This window comes from Lacerta agilis, chromosome 1 (assembly GCF_009819535.1).
Source record: "Lacerta agilis isolate rLacAgi1 chromosome 1, rLacAgi1.pri, whole genome shotgun sequence".
NCBI classification, from domain to species: domain Eukaryota; kingdom Metazoa; phylum Chordata; class Lepidosauria; order Squamata; family Lacertidae; genus Lacerta; species Lacerta agilis.
This window is the reverse complement of record NC_046312.1, coordinates 74122341-74142607: the sequence shown is the minus strand read 5'-3', so window position 1 is coordinate 74142607 and position 20267 is coordinate 74122341. Positions and strand designations below refer to the sequence as shown.

Genomic DNA, 20267 nt, shown 5'->3' with positions numbered 1-20267 from the left:
TCCTCCACCAAAATAGCTGTTTACTTGGCTGTTTTCCTATGTTGTGAAGGCTGAAATTTCAGTTCAGTGGAGCACTTACTGTTCCCAACCCTAACCCTGCGGAAAGCCATCTAATTAGACTTTAATTTGATTTTGAGATATTTTTAGGAGGTAATTTAATTATTGTTTTATTTTTTACCAATGTTATGTATCTGATGTTAGCCTCCCTGAGCCCGACTTCGGCCGGGATATAAATAAAAGTTTATTATTATTATTACTTGTTATTATTCCTTTGTAAGGAAATATGAAATAATGTAAAACCATTTTTTGCAGGGGGGGATCAAGGGGGGAGTGACAATAAATTTTCTGCACCAGGTACCACCTGACCTTCCTACGCCTCTGGGAGGGTGACAAATTTTTTTGCCCCCTGTACCAATTTACCTTGCTACGCCCCTGGAAGTTACATCTGTGTAGAAAAATTACTGAAAGTGAACCAACTCTTAAATTTGTTGATGGTGTTGTGATGAGAACCTCTGTAGTAGTAGCAGTAGTAGTAGAAGTAGTGATAATAATAATAATAATAATAATAATAATAATAATAATAATAAATTATACCAGCTATACTTTTCTATGATGAGGAGTTCTTACTTGTCCATATCACAGAACTGACAAGAGCATGCAACAGTATGGATGAAGTATTGAAGAGGACTGCATGTGTGAGATGTTTATCCATATACAATATGCTCTGATCATCTGCTTAATCCAATCTAATTTATGTAAATAATTCTGATTCCCCCCCAGTGGATTTCATTTGCTAGATCATCATATCTGTGCTCATCATCATAATCATCATTATTGCTATGCAGCACTGGCAAATGGATCATTTCCCATCCCTATACAAAATTGACATTACATTCCATGTTACATACTTTCAAAATCTTATACTCACTTGTTGTTGGTAATGGAGGAGTTGGGGAAACTGGACCTGGTGAAAAGACAAATGCGAGTTACAATTGTACAACAGAAAAACCTATATATAAAGATAGACCTTTACGTATTTAGTTTTCTTGCATGGAAGCAACATTTGTGTAGAAAAAAACCTGAATGTTAAGTGACTCTAATTTGTTGATGGCGTTGTGATGCTAACCACTGATTTATTTGTTTGTTGTTGTTATTGTTGTTGTTGTTGTTATTTCAGCTATATACTTCTTCCATAATTAGGATTTGCTGCAAATAATATATTTTTCCTCCTATTTCAATAGTAAAAGTACAACTTTGCATATGAAGAAGTAATCTAGAATTCCAGGATTTAAGTAATTTGAGAAGTTTTAATTTATTGTAGTATAGTGGTTAGAGTGTGGGACTATGATATGGAATACCAGGATGTTCTAATCCTAGCTAATTATGATTTTACTACTTTTTCATCAACCACTGTATACACATCCTTCCTGAATCACCTAAACTTTAGACTCTAGTAGACATAGTACATTTCTTAAAGTTAAGAACAAACAAATGAATATGTGAAGATAATACAATGACAGCTTTAAGAGATCCTCTAATAAGAGTCTTAAATAAGATGGTTAAATAAGAGTGTGATCCTATATATATTATCCACATTAGGGGGAAAGTCCCAATGAAAACATGCATAGGATTTCACTATATATGATGCTTCTTAAAATAGGAAATGTTGGAAGCAAGGAATTTGAAAGTGGACTTTTTAACCTACCACTACAAGGCACACATTTTTTCTGCTTAGCGTCATAGTAGTCATGCTCTGAACAGTTGTAACAGCCTAGGAGCAAAGAAGAAATATTGTTCATCATGCATACAGTAAAAGTTTTATGTAAACACTAGTCTCAGAAACAGGTTTCAGAAAGAATTCCTGTAATGTATAAGTCTATACATTATAAACATATATTATATTATATTATATTATATTATATTATATTATATTATATTATATTATATTATATTATATTATATTATATTATATTATATTATATTATATTATATTATATGTTATATATATATTATATATAAGCATATAATATAATATATATAAGTCTATACAGCTATAAACCCACATTTCCAACCATGACTTCAGGCCTATTATTTCCTATGAATTGTTTTGTAAAAGAATTACAAAAGCATTTTGCCTACTTACTACTAGTTTCCTATCAATAACATCTAGCACAGTTTCTATTTTTTAAAAGTAGGGGGGAAATACCTTCAATGTTTATTTCTCTGTAGGTTAGTAGCTGGTATGGACATTTACAGGGGCGGTAATGCCAGGTGCAATTCAGTTCATTAACAAAGTTATGATAGGTGCCATCCATGGCATTCTTCTTATGGCTGTTGAAGTAGTCACAGTAGACAGCTAAAGAGATGAGAAAGTGATTGTTATTCAATCTATCCACTTACATTTCCTAAAGGAAAAAATAGCACACTGGAGAAACATTGCATTGTTTTCTCCTGTGGCAAACTCATTTAAAGATGGAAGCATCTACTGAAAGATCTTCATTATCTGTTTCTTAAGTTATACTTGATTTCATCCTTGAAGGTTGTGACCATATTCTCACACTGGCTCAGTTTGCATGCAACAGTCGCAACACTAAGCCAAACCATAGTTTAGCACAAATGTGCAAGGGTGCAATTTCCTGAAGAGGAGATCACTTCTGTTTTTCTTTTTCTTTTTTCTGTCCTACTGCTGCTGCCGCTGCGAAGCCAGCCATGCTCTGGCTTAGGATGTAGTCTGAGCCCAGGCTTGTGGTCTCCAGACAAAACCTGAGTTATAAACCAAAGACAAAAATCCTTGGTTACAACATGGTGAAACAAACCATGAGCCTGGATTCTGATGGTGTGCAAAGCCACACCATGGCTTACCTCACATCAGCACTGGAGAAAGGCCTAACCAGCTGTGAATTCCTTTCCAGAAACTTGCATGCTCACACATTTGTGTTAAGCTATGATCTGGCTTAGCTTTACATGCAACCTGGGTCACTGAATGCTTCCATAATCCATCCTGGTGTATATTGGTGTTGCAGTGTTGAGGAAATCGAGAAGAGCAGGGTTTCTTTACATAAATGAAGAATGTCTTGGCCATGTCTTTGGTAGTGGACCAGATGGTTTTGGCTGTACTTTGACTTGAGATGTAAAGAAATCTGTGTAGAATCCAGTTTTTCGTCATGTGCCAAGACTGGATTTAAAACTTCCTAGCTCCAGGGATTCTGTCCCAAATCAGATTGTCCAATGATAAATTTCTGCATGTGAAATTCTGCACCGAGAAACTTGCATGATTGAAGGGGTAGGCTTCATATGCTTCATTGTTGCACAATTGCGCACATAATGTGCTAATAATTTCCCTGTGACTGCAGCTGCACCTAGAAAACATTAAAGGCACTCCTGCATCTGCACTGTGCAAGAGAAGATTGGCAGAGAGGACAAGCTGCTTGTAGTGGTGGCAGCTGGCCATAATTATTGATATTCTCATTGAGTTGACTTCAGAGGCGTGATACGGTTCGTGAAAACACTGCTCTAAAAATATAATGCTTCCTGCTCCATAGTTTTAGCAGTCAGCAAACTTAATAGGTATTATCCAGTTCTGAATATTATTAACATATAGATGTATCAATGCATTTTAAGAAACCCAGCACACTAAAAGAGGCATTGTTAAGAAACTTACGACAGAAGTCTGGGGTTCTCCAGTCAACACAGACGCCAGCTTCTAAGCATGCTTTTGCATACACTGCAACAGCATCACACATGCACTCACAGTCCCCTCCTGTGTCACAGCCACATGAATCCCGGACACAAGCTTCATAATAAGGCCTGCGGTACACCTTAGGCAGGGAAAGAATAATGAAGCCAAACCAGAAAGTTGGTGTTAATTAAAAGTTCATCCTTACATTTTCAGTGGGACCTAACAAGCAATATCCGCAAATCAAACCACACATCCACTTTACAGTATCATCTGCTGTATGAACAGAGAATGATATTTGGCCTAGCAAATTTCCCTCCATTAGGAACCAAACAAAGATGAGAACACTGGCTTTCTTGGGGAAGAACAGCGCCCCCACCCCAGATCCACCATAGGTAATACAAGACTGAGAGGGCTTGGCTATGGTGCTTCCTAGGCTACAAACTCTCCTCTCCCACCACAGTTGGTTTGCTCTACCAGGCTGCAATCCTATGCACACTGACCAGGGAATAAGGCTCATTGATCTCATTGGCGCTTACTTCTATGTGGAGACATGTATAAGACTGCACTGTTAATTTCAATCACTTCATGAAATCGCTGCTAGATTTTTCTCTGTGATTCTGTTTTGTTTTAACGGCTGATCTTCTACGAATGTAATATTTTAATGCTTTAGGTTGCAATTCAAACCCCCACCTTATGCTGGACTCAGGGGTGGTGATGGATTGAGTGGAGGCATCTCTCTGTGGGCTTCCACTGGCTCAGCCAGCCTTCTGCCATCTGATGCCAATAGAGTGACACTAATGTCACTCCATTGATGGAGACTTACTTCTTCCATTGCCTGCATTGGGGTGGGCAGGGGAGGCCCACCAGTAGTATCTCCACTGGCCGAGCCAAAATGGGGCGTTCTGAGGGTGGGGCTCATGGTCAGCATTAGGCCTGATCTGTGCACAATGGTTGCACTGGCAGTTCGTCTCAATCTACCTTCCCACCATCACTGTAAAGGCAGGATTTTTTTTTAAAAAAGAAGTAGATATATACATAAGCAAATACATAAATTCAAAATAATAAAAAGGCACCTGGCATTTGGAAGCATGCATAGGTGGGAATGTCAGCACCTGAAGAGGCAATGTTACTATCTTAAATCATAGGATAAACTTTTACCTTGCTGTGGCAGGAAGCAAATACTTGACTGTTGATAATGGAGCACTTCTTTTCTGCCCATGCTTTGCGATAGGGGTTGTTACTGCATGGATCAGCCACAAAGAACACATCCCCACAAAGGGGATTCTCTTTCCAGGAATTCACAAACTCCAATTCATTGGATGCTACATATTTACTTCGAGTTTCAAAGTCATCCCTTATATTCCCATTGTAATTACCACATAAACCACAGAGGTGATCCTAGGTTAGAATAAAATAAAAATAAAAGTTATGGACGTCAGAACAAAACATAAAAAGGAACCTTTTAAAATGTTAATGAGCCATGTGAGGAACTTGATACTGAGTGGATGACCAGTAGTGGTGGAGCCGAGTGGAGAGAGAGGATCTGTTTAATCCTTTCTTTGACAGTTCTTCTGTTTAAAATTATCCCCTACATTGCTTTCCCATGTGGAGGGGAGATATATGTATATGAATCCCCCCACATCTCTTTCTTCCCTTAGAAAAGCAGCTGGAGTATGATTTTGAGCAGAGAAACACCCGAAAAAGAAATAGTTCCATCTCCAGTTTCCTGCTCAAACTGATGTGACCCGCAGTCACTTTGCCTTGTAAAAAAAGAAAAGAAAAGTGGAATTGCATAGAGTGTCTGTTTTATCGCTTCTCTGTGGAGACTAGCCTGTGATAAGTCTTCCTCAGAAATTTCTGCTTACAACAAATTTTGGCATTGCAACTTCCCATTCAGCTTTATTTTCCTTTCCCAAGAAAGGCAACGAAACAACGGATTAGGAATTGGCTTCATACTGCATGCCCAGTCATGTGGAGTGTGCTGCCCAGTGTTGGAGGCAACCATGTTAAATAAGACACAGGACATTGGCATTAGGATAAAATAGGCCACAGCTTTACTGATTACAGGTGTAAGCAGGCTTTGGTGAAGGCACTGAGTATGTATGCAAAATCAACCATCCCACCAACTGGTTGATAATGAAGTGGGTCGACCCTAAAAAGAAGATTGCCCCCCCCCCGACATTAATGTATGTGATGCTCCCTCCAGGGCTGCCCCTGTGTGAGCTCCCGGACAGCAATACTTCTTCCTACACCCTTTTAGCAGGGTACCCAAATGCTAAAGAGCCAAACTCAATGACTTATCTGCCCAAGTTGTTTCATTTGCTATGAGACAGGTGAAAAACTGGCAGACAAACCAATTAGCCAGCAGGGAAAAATTCCTCCCTGGCCCCAAATAGGGTTACCGAGCATTCCATATCAAGCTGCTCACACAATCCAACCCACTCAACTTTGGGCAGAACCAACATGTAATAGGGTGGGAGGGTGGGAAGTCCAGTATCATCAAAAGAGCTGGAGTCCAAGCACCATTCCCTTTTACAGGGAAAAGGCAGAGCTGGTTTGGGCTAGGCCACTGCCTCCACCTGACTTACAAGCCTTGACATGATTGACTCACACCATGGGCCTCTTTCACATCATGCGACGGTAGAAGTTCTAATGTCCCCTTCTGGCTGCAAGGGTGAACAAGTCCCCTAGCTCCCCACTGTCTGTGCTGCAGCTGCGCCGGTCAGCAAAGGGCCACCCCTGAAGCCCCATGGTAAGAGGTTATTTATTACCTTTGCTCCTCTGAATATTTTGATGAATATGTTCATGTGCCTGTTCCAGATAAGGGACATGTCATATTTGCCAGGGATTGCAATTTCAATAATCAAGTGGAGGGCATTCTCTTCTATAAAGAACTCTGTCATAGGATTCCAACCAGAGATGGTGTATGTTCTGTCTGCCAAAGTGATTGTCAGATTCTGCAAGGAAAATAACATGTCACTAGAAAAGATATCTAAGAGAATTTCTGTAGACTTTCGTAAAGAATGAGTCATTTCCTTGTGTGCAATGTAATTTGGTCTGTATTTTAGCAGCTGTATGGGAGGAGCCTAATCAATCTTCTTTTAACAAAAGAGACTTGCAAACAGTTCAAGAATGCAACACACACACACACACACACACACACACACACACACACTTTCACTCTCTCTGTCTCATGATTGCAGTGTTAAACTTCTAGGGTACTGTCTACAACTTTGCTGCTCTTCCTTTAGAAAGGTAATCACCCAAGACTCATTAAACATCTCCATTCCTCACCTCCTCTGGTTTAGTCTTTGGCTACAAAAGAGTGAACAGTTCACAATATCATTGTTATTAATTTATTATTTATTAAATTTGCATACTGCCCTTAATCTGTAGATTTGAGGGTGGTTCACAGCATAAAATTTACCAACATGGTGGGAGGAGATCCTAGTGTACATCTGCTGTATAACAATCTATCCCTCTTCTCTCTTCTCCAGAGCCCAACCCACAGGCTAGCCTGTTGAAACCACTAATACCTGCAGCAAGATGGATCATGCCCTTAGCTGAAATGATATTATCTTTCAAAAAGATTTAATGTTTTTAGTGGAAAGAGTTTGTAAACTTTTATTTATTTAGAAAAATTATAAACCTCTTCCCCAAAAAGATACGCCAAGCAGTGCACAAGTAGAAGCCAGTGTACAAGGCAAATGGCTGTATCTGCTTTTGAGGAATTTACCCACAATTCCCTAATAATATTATTCAATCTTACTCATAGGGAAGGAGTATAAAACTAGAATGATTCTGTTATAAGACAGTTCTCTCTGGGTCTTTGCAACCTATAGTTTACTTCACATAAAATCCCACCTACAGTGAAGTATCCAGTTGGTGTCTCCATAACTTAAGGTGTACACAGGGTTGGCCCAATATATTTTGCCATCTGAAACAAAAGACAAAATGTATCCCTTCCCTCCCCGGTAGCTGCATTGGCAGTTGAATTTTACATTTAATTCTGGAGATAGAACATGGTTCTATACTGCAACCCCAAAGCAACCAGAATCTGCTGCCTTAGGTGGCTGCCACACTCCGCCTAATTATAGAGTTGGCCTGGCCCTGCTTCTTCAGACTGGCAAATTTGAATCTCAGGCCAAACAGCTGTATGTTATGTTTATAGTGGCTTGATACTAGAGGATGGCAGAGTGCTGGGATGACAAGAGTGAACAATCAGTTTCCTCGGAGGGTGTTAGGAAATTATTTCCATTGTGGTGCAGATGAGTAAATATCACATAACAACAACATTTCATCCTTACTCCAAGGTGGATCTTGATTGCTCTGGAACATGTGATCCCGGTATTTCCACAGACAACATTTTCAGTCACTATTTTAAAATGATGGGGAGTGCCACCCATGCCACAACCGTCCTAGGTAGAGAAGTACAGTTAGATAACCATTAGATAGCAAAATGTATGTGAGGATTTAAAGTGCAGAGCATGGGCAGGATTGTTGGATAACTCAGAATCAGAAACTCTTGCTGATCTACTGCAAACTACCCAGAGATCTACCAATAGATTCTGATTTACTTTTTGCAGAGAAGATCTGGTTGCACTTCAAATCCTGAAGCTGAATTTAGGGAACAAAGGCCATATGAGATCATCTGCTCCCTATTTTTAAGATTATAGTTGTAAAATATTTGAGGCCAATTTTGTTTTACCTTAAGACACTCTTTGAACTGCAAGCCTTGATTTGAAGTGCCATATTGATTCAAATATGCTTATACTGATCATTAGCATCATGGCATGTAAGTGCAGTCAAAGTGATATTACCATAGCTAGTATGTATTCACAGTTGCCATCAAACACAAAGCGTTGTCCATCAAACGTGGTGATATGGCCTTCCCCATAGAGACTGCATGTTGAAGAGCACCTGGAATTTTGGATGCATTTCCATTTTCCTCTTGTGCAGGTGCTGATGAGGAACAAGAAACTTGTCACAAAGTCTTCAAATGCAAATAAAGGTAGCACAATATTGGGTAAGCAATATTCCTTGATGCCTTCATGATTTAGATCCCCCAAAGTCCCATATTCAGTTTAGCTATGTTTCAGGGCAGCTGGCACAAGCAATATATGTAATAGAATTGTATGGATGCTCAGATGTGATGTTTTCTAAGCTCGTTAACTATCATTTGGACAGCATACTTGCACGGTATAGCCAAAGGGATGAAAGTAAAAAAATCTTACCAGGACTTGCATTCAGTGTGTATCTCCTCTCCTTTTGCATATGAGATGCCACCATATTCACAGGGACACTCATCAGGTGGCACACATGTACCATCTAGCTTTTCATATAGTCCAGCAGCACAAACACAGCCTGATTCACACTTGCTGGGGACCTGGAAAAGATCAGCCAATCTCAAACTCGGACTTTGAGATGTGCAAAGTCTAGCCCAACATCAGCCAACTATAAGGTTGCTCTTGGCCTGTGGCCCTTCAGATGTTGCTGGACACCCACCTCCCAACAGCATCAGCAAGCATAGCCACGAGTCAAATATGATGGGATCTGTAGTCCAGCAAACTCTGGAGGGCACCGGGTTCTCCTGCTCAATGCTGTTATGTGGCAACCATAAATAAGTATGTGAGTGATGGGGTGAGAATAGAAAGGTGAGAACAAAATTGTGGGCATGCTCAGATCTGGTGTTTTCTAAGTCATTGCCATATGGCTGGGAGAACATTTAAAGGAAATCTGCATGTATGCCTACTCAGATGTATGTCTGATTGAATTTAATGGCACGTACTCAAAGATCAGTAGGTATGGGGTTACATTCTAAGAGCCTGAGCCAGAATTTTCCTGTCCATGTTTGAGCTTTACAGGCGGACTATGGTGGCCCTTATGTTCCAGGTCTGCCTTTCACTCACTGAGCTTCTACCAAAAGGCCAAAAGGAGGTGGGAAAAGTGTTTCCCATTTTCCTTGCTTATGGTGAGAAGCTTGCAGTCTCCAAAGTGAGAGATTCCACAGCCCCACCACCAATTCAAGTTATCAACAGGGGGAAAATTTTGGTCTCCCACACTTCTGGAAACATAATTGTAATAACCCTTAAGGAACCACCAGATTGTGGAGGCTGGAATTCAAACCAGCACTAAGCCTGGAGTGACCTCTCCCTGCCTCCCGGAATGGCATAAAGGTAGTTGTGAAATTCCTGCTATTATTTTCTATTTACGCCTATTATCTCATCCAAAAAATTTGATTATACACTGTTTTCACTGCTCTGTGTTAGTTTTGTTACACTATGAGTGTTTCAATACATGGTTTTAATTTCATAGTCAGCAACGAATGAGAGCATTTGGCAAATTAAGTGCTACAAATTATTGCATGCTGATGATAATCACAATGATTAAATATGTTTTTAAATTTTGATTTTGTTCTGTGAACCACCCTGAGACCTCTTAGTATAGGGCAGTATATAAATTCAATAAATAATAATAATGAGGGTAGTGAAAGTATTGAACTTACACATGCAATTCCAGTAGCCAGCATTTGGCAGGTTGGTGCACAGGCAGCTCCATATTTGCTTTCTGAAGGTGCTGAGCATGAAATATATTTTTTGGGAGGCTTGCAGTTTTCTAGGAAAAAGGAAATAAGATGCTTGTGAAATTATGTTTCTGCAACATTTGGAAAGAATGTGCTTTTCAAAAGAAAGGGTAAAGAGATCCATACCTGCAGGGTCAGCAGGTTTGCCAGTACAACTCAGATTCCCATTAATGCAATAGCTAGAATAGAAAATGAACATTAGAATACATTAAGGGAATGTACGTCTGAGCTGGAATACCTTCCAAAAGAGTTTATCAGGTTTTCTCTTTGGGCTGGCATTCAGCAATTAGGAGTTCAACAGATGTGGAATAAAACAGATTTAATACTAGCTATTTTTGATTTATTATTAACAGTCGTTATGTGGTCCAAATCCTTGGGAAAAAGCAAGATAAAACTTAAGCAAGCAAGCAAACAAGCAAACAAAACATGAATTATATGCTAAATGCTATAAAGAATGTAGAAGTGACATGACAATGACAGATCGAAATAACAAAGATGGCAATGGGGATCAGTAAAGGGTTAATAAAAGGCAAGAGGTAAGATATTTCAGTCTACCTCCTTAACTGGTTCCACAAGTGTGCTCCAAATACCTCCCATGCTAATAGCAGTATTATTTTATTTGTTACATTTATAACCCACCATGATGGAACTTGAGGGTGCAGTCTCCCATAAAGACACTGAAGAGACCTAGCCTGACTTAGATTCAGTAAGGCCATTCCACCATGTACCTTTAGAGATCAAAGACTATACCCTTGGACTTCGTTGTGCTATTCATATTTCAGATATGTGGGCCTATGCCTACAACATACCTCTTCAAAATGGGACAGGAATGGGACATAATTAAGTGGGTTTTAATTATTTTACATTTCCTCTTTCTCTTAAAGCTCAGAAATATCTTTGATGAAATTTGTTTTATTTTCAACAGGATATTGAGTGTTCCTTTCTCAACTCCATAAACATTAGGTGTATGTTTAATTTATGTCACCTCACTCCCTTATAATGCTATTTGTTGAAGAGATTATGGCTCCCTCTCCCACTCTCCATACTTTTATAATTTCCCTTAATACTTATAATCCCTTTCAGGGTGTTTGACATAATTACACATACAACATTGCAATCATAACATTTCTGAAATACCACCCCCCCCACCATTGCCAGTGTTTACTTTTCCTACAAGACCATGCATTTGAGGAAACACTAATGTGCTAACAAAGCCAATGCAAAATCCTCATTTGCTGTAGCCCATGCTTACCAGGTAATTCCACCAATTATGGTTGACTGATCAGCATGAATGAACTTCCTGTCTTTCAAGTAGCAAGGGCACTGGGATTTACGGACGCACTCATTTTTGTGATTGAGATAGGTGCCTTTTGGACAATTGCAGCCGTCAATAGGGATGTCAGTGGGGTGGCACTCTAGGCCTCGATGGGAGAGGGACAGGCATGTCCGGTCACAGGCTTGAGTGTTGTAGCTGAATGTCTGATTTCCAGTACAAGAAATGGCTGCCGGCAGAAAAAAGTATAATACAATTAGGTTTTTGCTTCCAGCTGGTGAGATATTCTTCCTCCTTCATACTTCTGTTTCATGCGGGGAACCAGTCACTAAACAGTTGGCAGTTCAGTGAAGCAAGCTTCCAGAAGTCTCTGGGAGAGACAAAGTCTTACTCCTAAATACAGGATGGACACATAGACACCACCTTATACCGTAAACCAACTGACCGACAAACACATCTACATGCTTCTAGCTGCCATCCCAAACATACCAAACAATCCATTGTATATAGCCAGGCCCTATGTTACAGCCGCATCTGTTCCAACTCTACAAACAGAGACTCTCACCTAAGAGATCTACAGCAAACCTTTTTAGAACTAAAATATCCACCTGATGAAGTTAAACAACAGATCAACAGAGCCAGACTGATACCCAGAGAGAACTTGCTGCAAGACAGACCCAAAAAAGAAAATAACAGAACACCACTAGTAATCACACACAACTCCCAAGTTAAAACAGTACAACACATCATCAGAGATCTACAACCTCTCCTAGACAATGACAGTTCTCTTTCTCAAGCTCTAGGAGGAAGGCCCTTCATCGCCTACAGAGAGCCACCCAATCTAAAACAACTCCTCACCCACAATAACACAACAACAGGACTCAACATGGACACTGGTACCAGAGCCTGCAATAAACCCAGATGCCAACTTTGCTGCCACAAAAACCCGGACAACACCATTACTGGCCCCAACAACATCAAACATACCATCTCAGGACTATTTAACTGCTCATCTTCCAATATTGTGTATGCAATCAAATGCCAACAGTGCCCTTCAGCTCTCTATATTGGACAAACAGGCCAAACCCTACGCCAAAGGATAAATGGACATAAATCTGATATCAGGAATCACAAGACAGAGAAACCAGTAGGAGAACACTTCAATCTCCCAGGACATTCTATAAAAGATCTCAAAGTAGCTGTCTTAATACAAAGAAATTTCAGAAATAGACTGGAAAGAGAAGTGGCTGAATTGCAACTAATCACCAAATTTTAAACCATGGAGAAACCTGGTCTGAACAAAGACATTGGATTCTTATTTCATTATACATGACAAAATAAAATAAAAATTTCCTTCCAGTAGCACCTTAGAGACCAACTACGTTTGTTCTTGGTATGAGCTTTTGTGTGCATGCACACTTCTTCAGATACACATGCACACGAAAGCTCATACCAAGAACAAACTTAGTTGGTCTCTAAGGTGCTACTGGAAAGAATTTTTTTTTATTTTGTTTTGACTATGGAAGACCAACACGGCTACCTACCTGTAACTTATACACGACAAAGCTATCTTTAGCCACCTCACCCCTTGCCCTTCCCTGTAAGACCCTGTAAAAATTGCAGTCTACAGGTTTTCCACACCTAGCAGCTGATCACCCATTCCCACCACCCTTCTGAGTAATACCCCTCCCCACTCCCTCACTGTATTTAAGGGTCTGGTGACTTCAGTCTCAGTGTATCTGAAGAAGTGTGCATGCACACGAAAGCTCATACCAAGAACAAACTTAGTTGGTCTCTAAGGTGCTACTGGAAGGAATTTTTTATTTTGTTTTGTTTTTCCTCTTTTACTAGTTAGACTACTGATGGTGCAGTAGCTAGAAGGTCTGCAAAAAGTTCTCAGAGGACAACAAAACATGCTTAACCATGCATTGGTTCCAATGATCAGCCAGGCACTCACTTCCTTAAATAGTGCTTATATGAGCAGGGTATTGAGGGGAAATTGCACAGTTCTCTAGAGTAGACCACTTGTGTGCTTGGCTTTAAGCACATGGAATTGAATGTCCCTGTTTCTTGTTTTATGAGGGGGACTATATCTATTATACAGGTTAGGTCAGACACAAGGCTCCTAAGTGAATGCTTCCTTCCCTAAGCACAATAAGTAAGGGTGTATATTATATGCAGGATCATTTGTATGCATGGGCTCTCAGTTATCTAAATGTAATCCTTGATCCATGATCACTGCAGATGGTGACAGCAGTCACAAAATTAAAAGACGCCTGCTTCTTGGAAGAAAAGCAATGACAAACTGAGACAGCATCTTAAAAAGCAGAGACATCACCTTGCCAACAAAGGTCTGTATAGTTAAAGCTATGGTTTTCCCAGTAGTGATGTATGGAAGTGAGAGCTGGACCACAAAGAAGGCTGATTGCCGAAGAATTGATGCTTTTGAATTATGGTGCTGGAGGAGACTCTTGAGAGTCCCATGGACTGCAAGAAGATCAAACCTATCCATTCTTAAGGAAATCAGCCCTGAGTGTTCACTGGAAGGACAGATCCTGAAGCTGAGGCTCCAATACTTTGGCCGGCCACCTCATGAGAAGAGAAGACTCCCTGGAAAAGACCCTGATGTTGGGAAAGATGGAGGGCACAAGGAGAAGGGGATGACAGAGGACGAGATGGTTGGACAGTGTTCTCGAAGCTACCAGCATGAGTCTGACAAAACTGCGGGAAGCAGTGGAAGACAGGAGTGCCTGGCGTGCTCTGGTCCATGGGGTCATGAAGAGTCGGACACGACTAAATGACTAAACAACAACAACAATCCTTTAAAAACAGTCCTGCCATTTATCATGGAGCAGTGCTTAAGGCAGGGCTGCAGCCAGCTTTAGTTTTGCCCTTGTACTGGGGCTAGATCCCAAATCCCCCAAGAAATCACAATAAGATAGTTCATTGATGGAAATGTCAGCATCGGCATATGTCTGGAGTCGGACTCTGAAGCAATAGTAATACAGGGAGGATATCCCTATAAATATCAGTCGGCGACTACTTACTGCAGTTGTCTACTGTACTCCGCCAGTTCCCAAGAAACAGTCCCATTGAAGCACACACACGGGCGTATGATCCCAGAGCAGAGCAAATATAGGGAAAGGTTTCCTCATAGTTGCAGGCTTGGTATATACATCTCTGAAAACAAAGAGGCAGGATATGTTTTGTTAATAAGCAAGCAGAACTTCTGACTGTAGATCATGAAATGGTTCATCAGTGCATGTACATCACTTGATTCCATTGAAAAGTATTGCAACTGAGATGATACAAAGGGCCATCCTTGGTGATCTGGGTCAGCTCTTTTACACAGCCATATTTTGAGGGGGCAGATAAAGTCCCTCCAGACTGGTGTTCCATTGTGCATGTGTTCTGCAACATTTGTGGTGGATTTATTCTGTTTTAGTTTACATATTTACATTCTTTATTTTGGTCCAAAGACCCACAAAAACATTTTCAAAAGCAAAATAAAACAGAAATACAGGGAAAGGATTCCAAGGCAGTCACTATGTTTTATGCAGAGCATGTAGGTTTCTATTTCTTATTAAAAGCTTCCTCAATTGGTCTTTCACCATCCTTTTGGGCTACAATATTGCCTTTAAATCCCTGAGGCAGAGGTTATGGGATATTTCATACAGCGATCTTTGCTCTGGATCTTATGTAATCTGTGGACTGTTTTCATCTGGAATCCACTATGGCCATGATTTTCAGTTACCATCATATTTCATGAATCTGTCTGTACCTAACTATCACCGAATATTCACCAAAGCAAAACTGAATAAATTTCCATCAAAAGTATTAAATGGCAGATTGTCTGGCATACCTTATCAGAACAGGCTTTGCTCATGCTCTCAGGGTGTCGACTTTATGAAGCATACACTGTGAGCAGTTCAAACAAGCCAGGGATCAGTTAATTAAACCCCTATTGGTAAACTTAACTGGAAAATCCGAAACCTTCTACCTTAGGGACCTCCTTGGAGATATGTCAAATGATACTACCCTGGCCATAGCTAAGTTCCTCTCGGAAGTAATAAGTTTGTTCTGCAATGCTTCCCCAGTACTACCACATTTTTTATGTCCGGAAGGGCTATTGCACAACAAAAGTGGGACAAACAAAAACCAGAATATTTGTGATATAAAAAGTTACAGGACTTCAGTAGGAAGTTGGATTTCATTATGGCAGGTGGTTGTGGTGGTGGGAAATACAACTTTTTCTGATGTTTACAAACTTTGTAATTACCTGGGACTCAGCTGCAAATAAATGTTTTAAATGTGTTGTAAAGTGCAATATACAAACGTGCAACTAGATGGCAACAGTGAGCTATGCCAAATTCAATGTATTTTTCAAAATGTTGCTTAAAAAAGCATTTTCACTGAACATCTAGTTGCTTTGTTCTGAACATTTCACAGAAACCCCTACCTTATAAAATGGAACAGGGTTCACCACAGAATGACATTTCTCAAATATTGTATCTTTCTTGATAAGAACAGAGCAGTGGGTCTCGGCACACATTTCTAGACAAAAAGATACAACCAACGGTATTAGGCAAGTTCATTTATTCCCAAGCTAATATTAAAAGATGTGTACAAATAAGGGTGGAGATAAAACAAGTCCTGTGGTGCAGTGGGTCAGTGTGCCTGGCTGTTAACCAGAAGGTTTTTGGCCTTGAGCTCATTCAGAAACAGCTGTAGGAAGGATTCCTGCATTGCAGGGCGTTGGGCTGCTAGATGGCCCTTGACATTCCTTCCAACTCTACAATTCTGTGATTTTATGAATAATAGCCAGTGGATATACCAATAGCCAATTTTATGGCTGACCTAGCCTATTTTCTGAATACTTGTGACAAATGCTGTTATTTTGTTATGCTTTTCATGAACATTCAAGAAGAAAAGTGAATCTCATTTGTCATTTTCCTTTGACAACGATTATAGAACGTGTATGTTTTAAAACTAACACAAATGGCTCTTTCATGCTCATCAAATCTGAGAGGCACCCTCAAGGATACAACCCACAGTGACTTTTTAAATGATACAGGGTTAATGTTCCCCTTTCACATTATGCATTTGTTGATAATGCCTCCTTCCCAGAGCACCACTTCTCTGATCTCCAAAGCAGCTCAGGGAGATGCGAATAGGTAAAACAAAAAGCCACAGGGGTTCCTGTTCATAATTGTTCCTTCTGTCCCTCATATACTGAAAGCAAAACAAAAATTCTACAGCTCATTTTCAGAATCCTACCATGGCCTTGAATGTATTTAATATTTAAAATGCTCAAATAAATAGAATAAAAGGGAGCACAGACAAAAGCAGACCATGTCGCTTACTGTTTAATTGACTCATAGAACAAGGATCTGTATCTCTTTCTATGGCAGGGGGGCAATTTCCTGATCTCCAAGAATCCACAAAGAGAGGTGCTGTTCCTTCAATAATATCCATGCTGGTCATGAAGTCGTCTGTAGTTTCTCCATTGTAGTTACCACACAGCCCTGGAGACATTGAAAGAGATGTTCAGAATGAAAAGCTAGGAGCATTGTTAATTCTATGGTAGGCCTGTGAATTATACCTGTACTGTATATGCCTACTACAGGTAGCAATGTGAAAGCTACAGGGTTCCTCTCCATAAAGTATCTGTGGGCCCTGTAGCAAAGAAGTTCTGGTTTGCCCCAAAGACTGCATTGAATTGTAGAAGCTAAAACATTTTGAACAGTCTACAGTGGTGCCTCGCAAGACGAAATTAATTCGTTCCGCAAGTCGTTTCGTATTGCGAAAATTTTGTCTTGCGAAGCACGGTTTCCCATAGGAATGCATTGAAATTTAATTCCCATAGGAATGCATTGAAATTTTCGTCTTGCGAAGCATGACCATAGAAAAATTCGTCTTGCGAGTCACCTAAAAAATCACAAATCCCTTTCGTCTAGCGAGTTTTTCGTTGCACGAGGCATTCGTCTTGCGAGGTACCACTGTACTTGAATCTCTGAAATAGCTTCCACCCCAGTGCTGAACAAAGCTGTCAACTTTCCCTTTTTTGCGGGAAATTCCCTTATTCCAGTGCCATTTGCCATTACTAAAAAAGGGAAAGTTGACAGCTATGGCCATTTCCCAATGCAAAAAAGGGAAGGTTGACAGCTCTGGTGCAGAAGCGTTATTATAATTATGACTATTAAGATTTCTTATCCGCTATTCACCATGAGGTCCCAGGGTGAGTTACAATTTAAAATACAATATCAAAAGCAATTAAAAATAATATAGTGGTTCTTCACCTCTTACTAGTGTGGTAGGCGCCCTCCATTGAATAACAGGGGAATGACATCTTTAACCTTTGCTGTCCCCCAGAGGTCAAGTATAATCTAGTATGGAGTTGTCACAATTTGAAGGTGTTCCCAGGCTATGCTAGATCTCATCTCACAAACTATTTCCACACCAGATCTGGAACCAGAAACCAGGTACTTTACCTCGGGTATTGCCTTTGAACTGAAGTCCAACTTTAATATAAACTTGAAACACTGGACTAACTTGAATTACCAGCTCCAACCCAAAGGTTGTATACATTTGAATGTGAGTAGATGACTGTCTGAAGATGATGATGTCTCCTAAAGAAATGAGATAATTGAAAAAGGTTGACTCTGTTTCATCTATTTAAATTATTAAATATATTACATATATTGATACGTTTACTTCTTTGTTTCTACTATTCAATTTGAATAGTTTGCATTATATAAATATTACATTTTTTGTTATTTTGATAGGAGGCATGGAGGCTTAATTATTTTTATTTACTGTTCACCTATCCCAAATATAGAGTGGGTAACAACATATTTAAACAGAAATAATATATAGAACATATTGTTGGCAGGATTGTCTTTATCTGGATCTTCACTGGCTCCCAGTACGTTTCCGAGCACAATTCAAAGTGTTGGTGCTGGCCTTTAAATCCCTAAATGGCCTCAGCCCAGAAGTTTTTAATGTCTGATATTTTATTTTTTTAGATATGCTGTAAGCTGCCCAGAGTAGCTGGGGCAACCCAGTCAGATGGGTGGGGTATAAATAATAATCATCTTATCTTATCTTATCTTATCATCATCTTATTTATTGAGTACATTTTCCATTTTATTCTTTCTTATCTTACCTGATTTATAAGGTAGCCTCTTAAGTTCATCCTCATCCATTAAAATTTCATTTTTGGAAATCACAATTTTGTCCTATGTGGAAAAGATAACACAGAATCCTAAGCACAGAGCTGGGTGAAGGGTTAAATGCCATTCTGGGTCAATCTTTCCATGAATCAAGATGGATATAGAATGTGTGTAACCAAATGAAATAAAATAAAATAAAAATCCTTCCAGTAGCACCTTAGAGACCAACTAAGTTTGTTATTGGAAGTGTGCATGCACATGAAAGCTCATACCAATAACAAACTTGGTTGGTCTCTAAGGTGCTACTGGAAGGATTTTTTTTTATTTTGTTTCGACTATGGCAGACCAACACGGCTACCTACCTATAACTAGAACACATAAAATAAAGTATTAACTGCTACCATAATTTTTGCAACTGAGAACAATGATTGTGACTATTGCATCTAGGTGCTTATCTCACCTTTTCACTCTGTTCCGTATTCAAATGCTTGTACTGTATCTGTATATCTGGACTACAATTTAAGCAAATCCTTTAAATCCAGCTGAGATCAATGGGGCTTAGGCATACCTCATTCTGTGCTGGACTGTATCTGCTCTGATTTTTTTCACAGTATGCGCTCAGCAGTAATGTTTCTATGAGAGGCACACTTACTTTTCCTGAGACATAAATGATGGCTGCCAGTGATGTCTCTGAACTGGAATAACCAGAGTTTTCATACACAGCCATCAGGGTTCCATTGTGTGGTAACATGGGACTCTAGAAGGAGAGGAAAAGCAAAATAATGCAAAGTTTGTAGAAGGGAGAAAACTCAATATGTTCACATCCACTGTTTTAAAATATTGTAGAATGTTTCCATACTGTACCAATATTTAACTCCCCGAAGTGAAAATTCAATTATTATTATTATTATTATTTACAAATCTAATATGCTGGTCTTTATTTGGTAGAATACCTTCATAAGAATGTAGGTGCAAACTCCATGGAAACGGTATGGCCTAGAGTCAAATGTAGTAACAAATGACCCTCCCTCCAAGGAACATCTGCCTGGACATGGCAGTTCTGTGCAGCTCCACTGACCCATCATACACTTACTAGTAAAAAGAAAAGTACATGTCAGCTGTTAACTGGAAAAGCAGATCTAAGCTCATCATCACTTTCTGGGTTATTTGTTTTAGGTCAGGATGGCTGTGAAAGTGCAATACACGTAAAAGCACATTTCGCCACCCTCCTAAGGATCCTCAGAACAGTAGTTGGCTAAGGGTGCTGGAAATAGCAGCTCTCTGAGGAATAAACTACAGTTCCCAGGATTATTGGGGGTGCTTTCAATGCAAAGTGTGCACACAACCTATTTCATCTCTCTTCATTTGTGCAATAATATTTGAAACCAATAAACTTTAAACATGAAAAATTGTTGGACTTCTAAAGACAATAAAAATGCACGTCATATCCTGATCTATGTGCAAAAATCCCTATCTTTTTATGAATTTCTATCTCTGTCTTTTTAATGTATGTTTCAACACATCAGTGCCAGGTATTCTAACCAGCTTCATGACCACAAC

At 39.6% G+C, this 20267-nt stretch overlaps 1 protein-coding gene across 1 annotated transcript in view; it reads right to left on the bottom strand.

Moving 5' to 3' along the window:
* The window catches only part of MUC6 (mucin 6, oligomeric mucus/gel-forming), a 44907-nt gene that overhangs the window by 13550 nt on the left and 11090 nt on the right, over positions 1-20267 (bottom strand). The window contains exons 11-28 of the mRNA XM_033138541.1: positions 19661-19799; positions 19360-19464; positions 18701-18773; positions 18027-18164; positions 16899-17060; positions 15995-16089; positions 14583-14715; positions 11515-11764; positions 10389-10441; positions 10185-10294; positions 8914-9065; positions 8500-8641; positions 7987-8097; positions 6451-6636; positions 4838-5077; positions 3662-3818; positions 2207-2356; positions 1709-1771 (exon numbers count right to left, since the gene is read on the bottom strand). Coding sequence (XP_032994432.1) covers positions 1709-1771; positions 2207-2356; positions 3662-3818; positions 4838-5077; positions 6451-6636; positions 7987-8097; positions 8500-8641; positions 8914-9065; positions 10185-10294; positions 10389-10441; positions 11515-11764; positions 14583-14715; positions 15995-16089; positions 16899-17060; positions 18027-18164; positions 18701-18773; positions 19360-19464; positions 19661-19799 — 2459 coding nt within the window. The remainder of the gene's footprint in view (positions 1-1708; positions 1772-2206; positions 2357-3661; positions 3819-4837; positions 5078-6450; positions 6637-7986; positions 8098-8499; positions 8642-8913; positions 9066-10184; positions 10295-10388; positions 10442-11514; positions 11765-14582; positions 14716-15994; positions 16090-16898; positions 17061-18026; positions 18165-18700; positions 18774-19359; positions 19465-19660; positions 19800-20267) is intronic.